At 42.5% G+C, this 16,251-nt stretch overlaps 1 protein-coding gene across 1 annotated transcript in view; it reads left to right on the forward strand.

Annotated features, from left to right (window-relative positions):
- The window catches only part of LOC309702568 (uncharacterized protein), a 1,257,380-nt gene that overhangs the window by 703,101 nt on the left and 538,028 nt on the right, over positions 1-16,251 (forward strand). The window contains exons 21-24 of the mRNA XM_082527161.1: positions 27-224; positions 2,385-2,558; positions 13,632-13,808; positions 15,969-16,145. Of these exons, the coding sequence (XP_082383287.1) occupies positions 27-224; positions 2,385-2,558; positions 13,632-13,808; positions 15,969-16,145 (726 nt within the window). The remainder of the gene's footprint in view (positions 1-26; positions 225-2,384; positions 2,559-13,631; positions 13,809-15,968; positions 16,146-16,251) is intronic.

Consider the following 16,251-nt stretch of genomic DNA (forward strand, 5'->3'; position numbering starts at 1 on the left):
ACTTACATCTTTCATTCTTTATACAGATTGATGGACTGTGGTTTGTCAGAGATCAGCTGTGATTATCTGGCAGCAGCACTGAAGTCCAACCCCTCCCATCTGAGACAGCTGGACCTAAGTAATGACTCCTGGTGGTTGACTAACAAGAAAAAGCTGCAGGATTCAGGAGTGAAGCATCTGTGTGGTTTCCTGGAGAGTCCAGGATGTGGACTTGAAACTCTGGGGTCAGTCAGCATGTTTTAGTTGTGCTGAGATGAATATGATGTGAAAGTTGTGCTGACACTAAACTGCAGACATCAGGCTGATATTATACTGATCCACACTGAGGATCTTCATGGTAAAGTCTGTTTTCTTCTTCTCTGGTTTAGTCCATTGACTGCAGCAGAACAATGTTCACATTTCAAACAGTGATACTCAACGTATGGCCTGTGGCCCACACGCGGCCTGCCCATCTTTCCTGATATTGAGACAGAGGGGACCCTGATTAACTGTGTAGTGTTCTTCCTCACAGTTCTAAGTATCAGACACAACAATGAATAATCCACAGCTGACTGTCTTTAGCAGGTCAAAGGTCACGGCACACAGCAGACAGTGGGAAATATTATAATTCTGATCATTTATCAGCACATATCCATATGTATAAAAACAAAGCTGACACTGTGAGACTTGATCAGAGGTGTGATCATCACAGCAGAGGCCTTTGTGTCAAAGTCACTGAGGATCAAACAGAAACACATGAAGCAGATTTTCCTGTTCTGGCTTTTTATAGCAGATAACCTTCAAAATATTCTGCAGTCCATCAAAAACTGAAGCAAACCATGAATCAACATGTGAACATGAGCTGATGCTGCTGAAGTGAAGCAAAGTTACAGAAGTTTGATTACAGACACAGCTGAGAGTTTGTAATCTTTCATCATTTTAAAAGGTTTAAATTTCTTCAGTATTGAACAGCAGAAATGAGGCGTTGTTTTCGGAGGCCGACAGCAGTGAACACAACAGCAGACTGGTGCGTAATAAGCAGTGTATATTGCAGGAAAAAGGTTTTTGAAGGTAAACTGTTCTTGAAGTACACTGTGAGAGAGAGAGAGCTGTGCAGGAAGTAAACGTCAAAGTCAGAGAGAATTCATGACGATGTACATCAAACGTAAAGCGTAGTTTGGATCTTCTTCTGCTGCTGGTTCAGTCAGTTTTGGTTGGAGACAGATGAAACCTGCAGCTTCAGGATCTGTGAGCTGTCCACTTTCAGCCCCGACGGCGTGTCCGTGTACGTGCCGTAGAGTGAACGATCCACGCTCTGTGTTTCCATCTTTGTGTGTTTAGCTGCTCTCATTTACTGTTTTATCTGTTTGCTTGTTGTTGAAATACTTTTGGGAGCTTTAACCTGAGATTCTGGCAAAATACATTTATATTAAAAATCGATTCAGGATTGAATGAATCAACATCGCTTTATTCAAATTAAAACCATTTAATTAGGAAAATCCATTTTTTTACAGCCGCCTCTAATGCTGGGTAATGTCAGCTGGTCCATGTGCAGCTGGCTGTGAGGCTCAGGGAGCGTCTACAAAGTGCAACACTGAAAAAACATCATCCATAAATATTGAGTAATAACTGGACTCTCATACAGCGAGACTCAAATGCCTTTAAACATCAGCTTATCCTGCTGATCCAAGTCCAACACTGAGTTTGTAAAAACATGTTTGTCAATCATTTTGTTTGGTTTCTGAGGAAAATGATTCAATAACTTGCTGCTAATACACAACATTTCATCATATTTCCTCATAACCCTCTTTTGTCTGACCATTTGATCCCATTTGAATTTGCAATAAAGGATCCACAGAGTTTGGTGACAATAATGACAGTAGATGTTTGTGTGAAAGTGCTGGAAGCAAATGAGTGTGTGATGTTCTTTCAGTGTTGCACTTTGTAGACGCTCCCTGAGCACTGGTCTCACAGCCAGCTGCACATAGAGACCAGTGTTGTTAGTCCAGGTCAGAAGATGACTTGAAGGAATGAAAATGAGCTTGTAGTTTGTCTGCTTTAATAATGTGACTGGAAAAAGGTGTTGGACTTCAAATATGTCCATTTCTTTCACACTTCACCTTTAAAAGTGAAGCCTTGTGGTTCCTGGAAGGAAAAACACGACTTTTTCAAGTCTTTGTCCTGTTTTTATGAGAAATGTACGACTTTAATGTGAAACATTCAGAGTTTTTTCTCTTGTTGTGTTTGTTTGAAGCTGCTTCCTGTTGGCTTCAGCTGTTTGGAGTTTCCATTTTCTAAACTTCTACATTCTGAACCTTCTTCAGCTCTGAACAGATGATGAAACACTGAATGATTTCAAGCTCACACTTTGTCTAATAAACTTACATCTTTCATTCTTTATACAGATTGATGAACTGTGGTTTGTCAGAGATCAGCTGTGATTATCTGGCAGCAGCACTGAAGTCCAACCCCTCCCATCTGAGACAGCTGGACCTGAGCCTGAACAAGCTGCAGGATTCAGGAGTGAAGCATCTGTGTGGTTTCCTGGAGAGTCCAGGATGTGGACTTGAAACTCTGAGGTCAGTCAGCATGTTTTAGTTGTGCTGAGATGAATATGATGTGAAAGTTGTGCTGACACTAAACTGCAGACATCAGGCTGATATTATACTGATCCACACTGAGGATCTTCATGGTAAAGTCTGTTTTCTTCTTCTCTGGTTTAGTCCATTGACTGCAGCAGAACAATGTTCATGTAACCCTCTCAAGGTTATCCACTGCTGTTCAAGCCAGTGATTTAATGTTTAATGTATGCAGTACTAATTCTATCCAACAGGGGGCAGTGATGGCGCTATAGTTTCCTGCGCTGCGTTATGCGGCAAGAAGAAGAGCTGCAGCGGAGCAGATAGCCAGCAAGCTAGAAGAAGAACACACAGAGCGCATGGAGTACCGAAGAGAATAAAAACCTTTCTTCTAAGTGTTAAGGTTTTTATAGTTATAGACTATTAGGATTTGCTTACCACGCATCCCTTTTTTTTCCCAGTTGTTTTTTACTGTGTTGAGACATAGTGCGAGAGACAGTTGCTGGATACTCGATCGGCGATTGGAAGGCGAATCCAGTGGGGTTTTTTCCAGAGACTTATCGCTCCACCCAGGACGGCGAACGAGGATTTTACTCATCTTTGCAGATAAGCACTGGGCTTATTCACACACACACACTACCCGGGTAGATTGACAAAGTTTTTCTCAGAGCTCTGAATTTATTTTATTATTATTCTTTTTTTACTTCGACACCATATTTTACTTTTTTCCCTTTCCTCACCAAACCAGAGTGGTTGGTGGAGGTAGAACTGTGACAAGAGACATAAATGGACTAATATGGAAACTGAACTGACTGATTGAAGGGGGGATTATATTGGGTTTTTGTCTCATAATTGTTGTTAACATTCTGCATATTATTGAAGTTGCTGATGAGACTGTTATGTGTTGTGTTGTAATAAATGCCATAGAGTGTTCTCTACAAGACAGCATAAGGAAGTGTTCTAGTTTTCTTGTTCCTCTTCTCCTCATTGAAAGTACCTAGAATATCCATGTCCCTAAGTTAATCAATTACGGGATCGATTACAAAAGTTGGCGAGCCAGGCCAGGAGGAGTAGATGGAAAATTAGTTTGAAAACACTTCCATTTAGCTGATTTTTGTAAGTCTTTGTTTAAAATTTCACAGCTGTTGATTATTAAGTGTTACCGTTTTTCACAATGTATGCAGAACAGGAATATGGTACTGATATGAAGAAGTGTGTATACATTGAAGGAATTACAGCAAAAACTACTGATGATCAAATTACTGAATTTTGTATGCAATTTGGCAGTGTTGACAAAGTACTTAGAGTAAGACAGACAGGGCAAGGTACTGGTGTTAAAGCCCTGGTGGAGTTTGAATCTGAAGAAACTGCCATAAAGTTGGCTTCCACCCTCCCTCTGTACCTTCCCAGCGTTTCGAACCCAGACATTATGTGGCGTGTAGATGGTGCCTGTAAAACTGCTCAGTCTTCAAAGACAATGTCACCCACACTTTGCCCACGCCAACAAAGTGACAGTTCGGGCTCAGAAAATGAACCAGATTCTGATAATAGTTGGACACCCCTGCTACGTAGACAGACTGCAAAGAATAAAGAGATTGAAGAGGTTGTAGCCGAAACCGCTTCTAAAGTAAAAGGACAGAGAATGGTCTCCAAGCCAACTCACCCTGTCTCTCAACTAACATTAGACAGTGATGTGTACAACCCTCCTGAAGTCCAAAAGATAATCGTGGAGCAGGTCATCAAAAGCGATGCCCCTCCCACTCCAAGTCAGGGCTCTAAAGGTCTTCGCCCATTTTCAGGAAGAGTTCCTAAACCCCAAAATGAAGTAGATTTTGAGACACGGTCACTTCATGTGGAACTCATGATTCAAGATAATCTCCCACTTGATGTACAACGCCGTAAGATTCTTGAGAGCTTACTCTCCCCAGCTTCTGACTTGGTGAGGCAGCTTGGCCCACATGCAGCTCCTCGTGAATATGTCAAGCTTCTTGGCTCAGCTTATGGATTAGTTGAGGATGGGGAAGAAATTTTCGCAAGGTTTCTGAATACCCACCAGAACACAGGGGAAAAGGCATCTGAGTATCTTCAGCGGTTGCAGGTGTTGCTCACCACAGCTGCACAGAGGGGAGGTGTGAGGAGTTCAGAGACTGGGAAACACTTGCTGAGACAGTTTCGCCGCGGCTGCTGGGATCAGTCCCTCATCTTAGCATTGCAGTCTGAACTGAATTCAGATACAGCTACTGATTTCTCTGATTTTCTTCTACAGTTACGGACTGAAGAAGATAGAAGGACTGCAAAATTTGATCGAATGAACCGTCATTTAGGGGGTGTAAAAGCTAAATCATCCGTACACATGCAGCTGGTCCCAGACATGTCTTCCATGCATGATGAGAATACCAGTGTACTTCAGACATACATCACTGAAACAGAGGATTTGAGGAGGCAGGTAACTGAGTTAAAAATGCAACTTAACAAAAAGAAAGAGCAAAGGAAACAAAAACATGCTGAAAAGAGAAATCCCACCCTAAATGCCTCCGCTAGTATAACTCCAGTTGCAGTACAAGCCCAACAAATGGCACCTAAACCCAGACCAAAACCTTGGTTCTGTTTCAAGTGCGGTAATGATGGACATATAGCCAGAGAGTGTGAAGGTCCTCCAAATAAGATCTTGGTTGATCAGAAATACAAGGAGTTGAGGGAGAGGCAAAGAGAGTGGGAAGCCAAATATGGTCATTTAAACTGGACCGGGTCGCAGTGGAGGGACTGACTGCACCCAAGAATGAGCCAGGATGTCCCATAAGATTTCAGGACAAGGAAAAAGTCACATGTGAAAGCCATTCCCAAGCCCAATTACTCTGTGACTGTCTTCCAAAAAGGCTTATTGGCCCAAAGTGTACTGCAGCAGTCTCCATTGAAGGGAGTCAGTGTAACAGTCTACTTGATTCAGGTTCCCAAGTAACTACAGTATCAAAGTCCTTTTATGACAGGAACCTTTCCAGTCAGAAAATCTTTCCCATCCAGGATCTGCTGGACATTGAAGGTGCTGGTGGTCAGGAAGTGCCTTATCTGGGATACATATCCACAACCATCCATTTCCCTGAAAGTGTCATGGGGAAATCAGCTGAAGTTGACACGCTTATTCTTGTAGTTCCTGATCACAGGACAAACATGGAAGTGCCCTTGCTGATAGGGACTAATACCCTGGATATTTTGTATGAAACAGTTGGCTTAGGAAAAGCTCAGCCAAATCATGTCTTACAGGAAAAAAACATCCATCACTCTCCACTGGTGAAGCATCTCTATCACAGGTTCAAAACCCGTCAAGACAATGGCAGAGTGGGGAAAGTGAAGCTGCAGAGCAAAAAGTGCATTACTGTTCCTGCAGGGAAAAAAATGGCCTTGAATGGATATGCAAGGAAGGTCACAACAACATCTGACACAACCCTGATGGTTGAGCCTCTAGAGTCAACCTTACCTGGTGGGCTCTTGTTTTGCAGTTCTGTAATGACACGGCCTTTATGTTCATCATTTAAGGTCCCGGTTCTAGTTAAAAATGACACAGCACATGATATTAAAATACCTGCTGGCCAGGTTATTGCAGAACTCATCCTTCCAAAAGCTGTATCATCCTTGACTGAAAGAACTGTCAAAACTCTGTCAGGTGACCAATATCCGTCGGTTCCAGCTACAGCTGCATGCAACTCTGTATCGGTGTCTGACACAGGAACACTCACCTTTGACTTTGCTGAGTCAAGCTTGTCTGAGGAGTGGAAAGAGAGAATAACAAAGAAATTAAACTCAGTTCCTGAAGTTTTTGCTCTTCATGATCTCGACTATGGCCACACTACTCAGATTAAGCACAGAATTCGACTCTCAGACCCATCTCCATTTAAACAAAGGCCCAGACCCATCCATCCTTCTGACTACGAGGCAGTCAGACTACATTTAAGAGAGCTTCAAGATGCGAACATCATACGTGAGTCAGAGAGCCCCTATGCCTCTCCCATTGTTGTGGTCAAGAAAAGAAATGGCAACATCAGATTATGCGTAGATTATCGCAAACTGAACAGTAAGACCATCAAAGACGCCTACGCTTTGCCCAACATTGAGGAATCTTTCTCGGCTTTGACTGGGTCCAAGTGGTTCTCCATCCTGGATCTGAAATCCGGCTATTATCAAGTGGAAGTCGAGGAAGAAGACAAATGTAAGACTGCTTTCGTGACACCCATGGGATTCTGGGAGTTTAACAGAATGCCCCAAGGAGTGACAAATGCTCCCAGTACCTTTCAGAGAGTCATGGAAAAGTGTATGGGTAGCATGAATTTGAGTGAAGTCTTGGTTTTTCTTGATGATGTCATCGTTTTCTCTGCGACACTTGAGGAGCATGAGGAACGACTGCTGAAGGTCCTCCACAGGATGAAAGAATTTGGTTTAAAGTTGTCGCCAGAGAAATGCCAGTTCTTCAGGACATCTGTCCAATATCTCGGCCATGTTATATCCTCAGAAGGGGTCAAAACAGATCCAGCAAAAATAGCTGCCCTCACTACCTGGCCAAGACCAGCTAACATCAAGGAGCTCAAGTCTTTCCTTGGGTTCGCTGGATATTATAGGAGGTTTATAAAAGACTATTCCAAGATCGCAAGACCCCTTAATGACTTAACAGCTGGTTACCTCCCACCAAAGAGAAAATCCAGTCTGTCTGGCCGAACCCATAAGGTTTCTACAAGTGTGGATCTCAAAAAGCCATTTAATGGCAATTGGACCCCAGCCTGTGAAGACGCTTTTAAGACATTGATTCACAAGCTCACAACAGCCCCTGTTCTTGGGTTTGCCGATCCTAAGAAATATTATATTGTGCATACTGATGCAAGCACCCATGGACTCGGTGCAGCCTTATATCAAGAACAGGAGAGCAAGTTGAGGGTCATTGCCTATGCCAGTAGGGGCCTCTCCAGGTCCGAGCAAAGGTACCCTGCACACAAGCTTGAGTTCTTGTCTCTGAAGTGGGCCGTCACCGAGAAGTTTTTTGACTATCTCTATGGAGCAAAATTTACAGTGGTGACAGACAATAACCCACTCACATATGTCTTAACCTCTGCGAAGTTGGACGCAGTAGGTCATCGTTGGTTGGCAGCTCTTTCCAGTTTTGATTTTGACATCCAGTATAGAGCTGGGAAGAACAACCAAGATGCTGACGGGCTTTCCAGACGTCCGCATCCACATGACTGTGATGCCTCTGATCAGAGTCCTACTGATGAGGAAAATCGCATTGAAAGCTTTATTGCACAGCTCTTACACCGCAACAAAGGGGCCGATTTTCCAACTGAGGCAGTAAAGGCAGTATGCGAGAGACATCAGTGTTCTTCAACTCTCGAGGAGGAGGCAGCGGTGCCATCGCCTGCACGAGTAGAATGTTTGGCTATTGGAACCTCTGCAATACCAGCAGATTTCTGTCAAACTGATGTAGCTGGGTCATGCCCCCTGTCGCAAATGTCTCTTCCCGATTGGGCACGTGAGCAGAAATCAGATCCAGTCGTCAGCAGAGTAATGACTCTTGTACTTGCCGGAAAACGTCTCTCCTACAAGGCAAGACGGCACGAAGACAGAGAAGTTCAGTTAATGACAAGAATAATGGATCAGTTAGTTGTAATGGATGAGGTCTTATACCGAAAACGCATCATTCAAGGGGAACCCATGTATCAGCTCGTTCTTCTGCAAAGTTACAGAGAAGTTGCCCTTGACCAGCTCCACAATGCTGTGGGCCATCTGGGTGTTGATAGGACTCTGGACTTAGTCCGAGCTCGGTTCTATTGGCCCCGCATGACCATCGATGTAAATGACAAGGTCAGGACATGTGAAAGGTGTCTCAGAAGAAAGGCACAAGTTGAAAGGAGTGCTCCTTTGGTAAACATAAAAACTAATCGTCCCTTGCAGTTGGTCTGTATGGACTACCTTACATTGGAACCAGATGAGAGAGGGACTAAAAACATCTTGGTCATAACAGACCATTTCACTAAATACGCAGTTGCAGTTCCGACTCCTGATCAAAAAGCAAAGACTGTGGCAAAGGCCTTGTGGAGCAATTTTTTAATCCATTATGGATATCCTGAGAGGTTGCACAGCGACCAGGGTCGTGATTTTGAGTCTGCCTTGATCAAAGATCTTTGCTCGCTGCTTGGGATAAAAAAGACGAGGACCACGCCCTACCATCCCCGCGGCAATCCTGTCGAGCGGTTCAATAGAACCCTTCTTCAAATGCTAGGGACGCTGGAGGAAGAAGATAAAGTTCGGTGGAGAGATTTTGTGCAGCCTTTAGTACATGCGTACAACTGCACAAGGAATGATACCACAGGTTTCACTCCCTACCAGTTGATGTTTGGCAGACAACCGAGGCTCCCAATCGACATAGCATTTGGCCTATGCCCTGAAAGATCCAGCAGCCTCTCTCACTCTGAATATATCAAAAAGTTGAGAGAGAGTCTCTCAGAAAGCTACCAGTTAGCCATTGAGCACAGTCAAAAGAGTGCTTTCCGGAACAAACAGAGGTTTGATAGTAAAGTGCGGGAATCCACCCTTGCCAAGGGAGATAGAGTCCTTTTAAGGAATGTTGCCATCAGGGGAAAGCACAAAATCGCTGATCGGTGGAGCCGAACCGTGTTCACTGTGATCAGACAGATTCAGGACTCGCCTGTTTTTGTGGTGGTGCCTGAAGGAACAGACGGGCCTGAAAGAGTGCTACGCAGAGATCTGCTCTTACCTTGTGGGTTTCTCCCACCCACTGTTGAAGAGACAGCACCCAAAGTAACAGTGTCACGGTCTAAACCTACAAACTCACCACCAGTTGACACATTTGAGACTGATTCTTCAGAAACCAGCAATGAGGAGAGCACTGAAGATGAAGTTGAGTATTACTCTCTTCATTCTCTACCCTGTAACGAGCCCAATGCATTGCAAGCTGGACTCCAAGAAGCCGACCAGATTGCAGTCACAGACAGACTGGCTGGAATAAAAGTCCACGAAAAGTCAGCTACAGAAGACATCTTGGGACAGATAGATCAGCTTCACACAGTTGAATCTGAGTTGAGTCCAGAGCTCTCTACTCTGAATCCAGATGCTCACGAATTCCAGCCAGTGACAACCCAGAACGGAGACGATGAGAAGGACCAGGTTCAGGGGTCACCGCTGCATGAGATCAGTTCAGCTGACAGCCAATCTAAAGATCTCTCACGCAGTTTGGGTGATAGTCGTACGTTGATTACAGAAGTGAGCAACAAAATGAAAGTTGTGGAGGAAGAAAGAAAAGGAGAACCAAATCTCTCTAAAGATGTCCCTAATCTTGAAGAGGGTGTGGGACTAAGGAGGTCATCAAGGGAGAGATCAGCTCCAAAGAAGCTAACTTATCCAACGTTGGGAAATCCTTTGGTGACAGTCATGCACTCCATTTTCTCTGGGTTAGACCAAGCTTTCACCCAAGCTTTCACCCTCGACAGTGTACCCAGCATAGATCAACTAATGCCCGGGACTGCTGAAACAGTGTAAAGTTTCACATGCAAGGATGCATGCGGCTTAAGCCAGTGATTTAATGTTTAATGTATGCAGTACTAATTCTATCCAACAGGGGGCAGTGATGGCGCTATAGTTTCCTGCGCTGCGTTATGCGGCAAGAAGAAGAGCTGCAGCGGAGCAGATAGCCAGCAAGCTAGAAGAAGAACACACAGAGCGCATGGAGTACCGAAGAGAATAAAAACCTTTCTTCTAAGTGTTAAGGTTTTTATAGTTATAGACTATTAGGATTTGCTTACCACGCATCCCTTTTTTTTTCCCAGTTGTTTTTTACTGTGTTGAGACATAGTGCGAGACACAGTTGCTGGATACTCGATCGGCGATTGGAAGGCGAATCCAGTGGGGTTTTTTCCAGAGACTTATCGCTCCACCCAGGACGGCGAACGAGGATTTTACTCATCTTTGCAGATAAGCACTGGGCTTATTCACACACACACACTACCCGGGTAGTAGAGGTGGGAATCACCATACAACTCGCGATACGATATTATCACAATACTTAACGCACGATATGATATTATTGCGATTTTTAAAAATATTTTGTGATATTTAAATTCTGCTCATAAAGGTAAACTTTATCAATATTCATTTTATCTAATATCAAAGTCTCACACTCAGTCTTTCTCTCATTTCAGTCAGTTTTATTGTTGACAAACTGAATGGTTTGTATTACAGTCTAGTCCAACTTTACTGAATGCAACCATCTGGTACAATTATAGCTATTCTGAACTATGCAATTTATGAAAACTATGCAGCCCATTCAGCAACTGAAGAATTTGAAAGTAAATTTTTTAAAAAAATATAATTTTATATTAAATAAAAAAGTTTTAAACTTAATTAAAATTAAACATGTCTTAAATTAAAATAAGTAAACTGTCATGTTTATTGCTGCCAAAAAAAAAAAGTTAAACACATTTGGACAGTGAAGGAATGTCAGGATTCTTGCTCAGAAAAAGGATCAACATGCTCTGAAGTCAACATGCTCTGACTCCAGAGCATGTTGACTTCAGAGAAAAAATTGTTTGTAACAAAATATCGATTTCTGCTGTCCCTGTATCGATACATTATTAGCAAACAAAATATCACGATACTACACAGTATCGATTTTTTCCCCCACCCCTACCGGGTAGATTGACAAAGTTTTTCTCAGAGCTCTGAATTTATTTTATTATTATTCTTTTTTTACTTCAACACCATAATTTACTTTTTTCCCTTTCCTCACCAAACCAGAGTGGTTGGTGGAGGTAGAACTGTGACAAGAGACATAAATGGACTAATATGGAAACTGAACTGACTGATTGAAGGGGGGATTATATTGGGTTTTTGTCTCATAATTGTTGTTAACATTCTGCATATTATTGAAGTTGCTGATGAGACTGTTATGTGTTGTGTTGTAATAAATGCCATAGAGTGTTCTCTACAAGACAGCATAAGGAAGTGTTCTAGTTTTCTTGTTCCTCTTCTCCTCATTGAAAGTACCTAGAATATCCATGTCCCTAAGTTAATCAATTAAGGGATCGATTACATTTCAAACAGTGAGACTCAACGTATGGCCCGTGGCCCACACGCGGCCTGCCCACCTTTCCTGATTCAGAGAGAGGGGACCCTGATTAACTGTGTAGTGTTCTTCCTCACAGTTCTAAGTATCAGACACAACAATGAATAATCCACAGCTGACTGTCTTTAGCAGGTCAAAGGTCACGGCACACAGCAGACAGTGGGAAATATTATAACTCTGATCATTTATCAGCACATATCCATATGTATAAAAACAAAGCTGACACTGTGAGACTTGATCAGAGGTGTGATCATCACAGCAGAGGCCTTTGTGTCAAAGTCACTGAGGATCAAACAGAAACACGTGAAGCAGATTTTCCTGTTCTGGCTTTTTATAGCAGATAACCTTCAAAATCTTCTGCAGTCCATCAAAAACTGAAGCAAACCATGAATCAACATGTGAACATGAGCTGATGCTGCTGAAGGGAAGCAAAGTTACAGAGGTTTGATTACAGACACAGCTGAGAGTTTGTAATCTGTCATCATTTTAAAAGGTTTACATTTCTTCAGTATTGAACAGCAGAAATGAGGCTTTGTTTTCGGAGGCCGACAGTAGTGAACACAACAGCAGACTGGTGCGTAATAAGCAGTGAATAATGCAGGAAACAGATTTTTGACGTTAAACTGTTCTTGAAGTACACTGAGAGAGAGAGAGAGCTGTGCAGGAAGTAAACGTCAAAGTCAGAGAGAATTCATGACGATGTTCATCAAACGTAAAGCGTAGTTTGGATCTTCTTCTGCTGCTGGTTCAGTCAGTTTTGGTTGGAGACAGATGAAACCTGCAGCTTCAGGATCTGTGAGCTGTCCACTTTCAGCCCCGACGGCGTGTCCGTGTACGTGCCGTCGAGTGAACGATCCACGCTCTGTGTTTCCATCTTTGTGTGTTTAGCTGCTCTCATTTACTGTTCTATCTGTTTGCTTGTTGTTGAAATACTTTTGGGAGCTTTAACCTGAGATTCTGGCAAAATACATTTATATTAAAAAACGATTCAGGATTGAATGAATCAACATCGCTTTATTCAAATTAAAACCATTTAAATAGGAAAATCCATTTTTTTTCAGCCGCCTCTAAAGCTGGGTAATGTCAGCTGGTCCATGTGCAGCTGGCTGTGATGCTCAGGGAGCGTCTACAAAGTGCAACACTGAAAGAACATCATCCATGAATATTGAGTAATAACTGGACTCTCATACAGCGAGACTCAAATGCCTTTAAACATCAGCTTATCCTGCTGATCCAAGTCCAACACTGAGTTTGTAAAAACATGTTTGTCAATCATTTTGTTTGGTTTCTGAGGAAAATGATTCAATAACTTGCTGCTAATACACAACATTTCATCATATTTCCTCATAAGCCTCTTTTGTCTGACCATTTGATCCCATTTGAATTTGCAATAAAGGATCCACAGAGTTTGGTGACAATAATGACAGTAGATGTTTGTGTGAAAGTGCTGGAAGCAAATGAGTGTGTGATGTTCTTTCAGTGTTGCACTTTGTAGACGCTCCCTGAGCACTGGTCTCACAGCCAGCTGCACATAGAGACCAGTGTTGTTAGTCCAGGTCAGAAGATGACTTGTTGGAATGAAAATGAGCTTGTAGTTTGTCTGCTTTAATAATGTGACTGGAAAAAGGTGTTGGACTTCAAATATGTCCATTTCTTTCACACTTCACCTTTAAAAGTGAAGCCTTGTGGTTCCTGGAAGGAAAAACACGACTTTTTCAAGTCTTTGTCCTGTTTTTATGAGAAATGTACGACTTTAATGTGAAACATTCAGAGTTTTTTCTCTTGTTGTGTTTGTTTGAAGCTGCTTCCTGTTGGCTTCAGCTGTTTGGAGTTTCCATTTTCTAAACTTCTACATTCTGAACCTTCTTCAGCTCTGAACAGATGATGAAACACTGAATGATTTCAAGCTCACACTGTGTCTAATAAACTTACATCTTTCATTCTTTATACAGATTGTGGGACTGTGGTTTGTCAGAGATCAGCTGTGATTATCTGGCAGCAGCACTGAAGTCCAACCCCTCCCATCTGAGAGAGCTGGACCTGAGTGACAACAACAAGCTGCAGGATTCAGCAGTGAAGCATCTGTGTGGTTTCCTGGAGAGTCCAGGATGTGGACTTGAAACTCTGAGGTCAGTCAGCATGTTTTAGTTGTGCTGAGATGAATATGATGTGAAAGTTGTGCTGACACTAAACTGCAGACATCAGGCTGATATTATACTGATCCACACTGAGGATCTTCATGGTAAAGTCTGTTTTCTTCTTCTCTGGTTTAGTCCATTGACTGCAGCAGAACAATGTTCACATTTCAAACAGTGAGACTCAACGTATGGCCCGTGGCCCACACGCGGCCTGCCCACCTTTTCTGATTCAGAGAGAGGGGACCCTGATTAACTGTGTAGTGTTCTTCCTCACAGTTCTAAGTATCAGACACAACAATGAATAATCCACAGCTGACTGTCTTTAGCAGGTCAAAGGTCACGGCACACAGCAGACAGTGGGAAATATTATAACTCTGATCATTTATCAGCACATATCCATATGTATAAAAACAAAGCTGACACTGTGAGACTTGATCAGAGGTGTGATCATCACAGCAGAGGCCTTTGTGTCAAAGTCACTGAGGATCAAACAGAAACACATGAAGCAGATTTTCCTGTTCTGGCTTTTTATAGCAGATAACCTTCAAAATCTTCTGCAGTCCATCAAAAACTGAAGCAAACCATGAATCAACATGTGAACATGAGCTGATGCTGCTGAAGGGAAGCAAAGTTACAGAGGTTTGATTACAGACACAGCTGAGAGTTTGTAATCTGTCATCATTTTAAAAGGTTTACATTTCTTCAGTATTGAACAGCAGAAATGAGGCTTTGTTTTCGGAGGCCGACAGCAGTGAACACAACAGCAGACTGGTGCGTAATAAGTAGTGAATAATGCAGGAAACAGATTTTTGAAGGTAAACTGTTCTTGAAGTACACTGAGAGAGAGAGAGAGAGCTGTGCAGGAAGTAAACGTCAAAGTCAGAGAGAATTCATGACGATGTTCATCAAACGTAAAGCGTAGTTTGGATCTTCTTCTGCTGCTGGTTCAGTCAGTTTTGGTTGGAGACAGATGAAACCTGCAGCTTCAGGATCTGTGAGCTGTCCACTTTCAGCACCGATGGCGTGTCCGTGCACGTGCCGTCGAGTGAACGATCCACGCTCTGTGTTTCCATCTTTGTGTGTTTAGCTGCTCTCATTTACTGTTTTATCTGTTTGCTTGTTGTTGAAATACTTTTGGGAGCTTTAACCTGAGATTCTGGCAAAATACATTTATATTAAAAAACGATTCAGGATTGAATGAATCAACATCGCTTTATTCAAATTAAAACCATTTAAATAGGAAAATCCATTTTTTTACACCCGCCTCTAATGCTGGGTAATGTCAGCTGGTCCATGTGCAGCTGGCTGTGAGGCTCAGGGAGCGTCTACAAAGTGCAACACTGAAAGAACATCATCCATAAATATTGAGTAATAACTGGACTCTCATACAGCGAGACTCAAATGCCTTTAAACATCAGCTTATCCTGCTGATCCAAGTCCAACACTGAGTTTGTAAAAACATGTTTGTCAATCATTTTGTTTGGTTTCTGAGGAAAATGATTCAATAACTTGCTGCTAATACACAACATTTCATCATATTTCCTCATAACCCTCTTTTGTCTGACCATTTGATCCCATTTGAATTTGCAATAAAGGATCCACAGAGTTTGGTGACAATAATGACAGTAGATGTTTGTGTGAAAGTGCTGGAAGCAAATGAGTGTGTGATGTTCTTTCAGTGTTGCACTTTGTAGACGCTCCCTGAGCACTGGTCTCACAGCCAGCTGCACATAGAGACCAGTGTTGTTAGTCCAGGTCAGAAGATGACTTGTTGGAATGAAAATGAGCTTGTAGTTTGTCTGCATTAATAATGTGACTGGAAAAAGGTGTTGGACTTCAAATATGTCCATTTCTTTCACACTTCACCTTTAAAAGTGAAGCCTTGTGGTTCCTGGAAGGAAAAACACGACTTTTTCAAGTCTTTGTCCTGTTTTTATGAGAAATGTACGACTTTAATGTGAAACATTCAGAGTTTTTTCTCTTGTTGTGTTTGTTTGAAGCTGCTTCCTGTTGGCTTCAGCTGTTTGGAGTTTCCATTTTCTAAACTTCTCCATTCTGAACCTTCTTCAGCTCTGAACAGATGATGAAACACTGAATGATTTCAAGCTCACACTTTGTCTAATAAACTTACATCTTTCATTCTTTATACAGATTGATGGACTGTGGTTTGTCAGAGATCAGCTGTGATTATCTGGCAGCAGCACTGAAGTCCAACCCCTCCCATCTGAGACAGCTGGAGCTGAGAGGAAACTACAAGCTGCAGGATTCAGGAGTGAAGCATCTGTGTGGTTTCCTGGAGAGTCCAGGATGTGGACTTGAAACTCTGAGGTCAGTCAGCATGTTTTAGTTGTGCTGAGATGAATATGATGTGAAAGTTGTGCTGACACTAAACTGCAGACATCAGGCTGATATTATACTGATCCACACTGAGGAT

The sequence above is a fragment of the Aulonocara stuartgranti genome (genome assembly GCF_965226115.1).
Source record: "Aulonocara stuartgranti genome assembly, chromosome: 3".
NCBI classification, from domain to species: Eukaryota; Metazoa; Chordata; class Actinopteri; order Cichliformes; family Cichlidae; genus Aulonocara; species Aulonocara stuartgranti.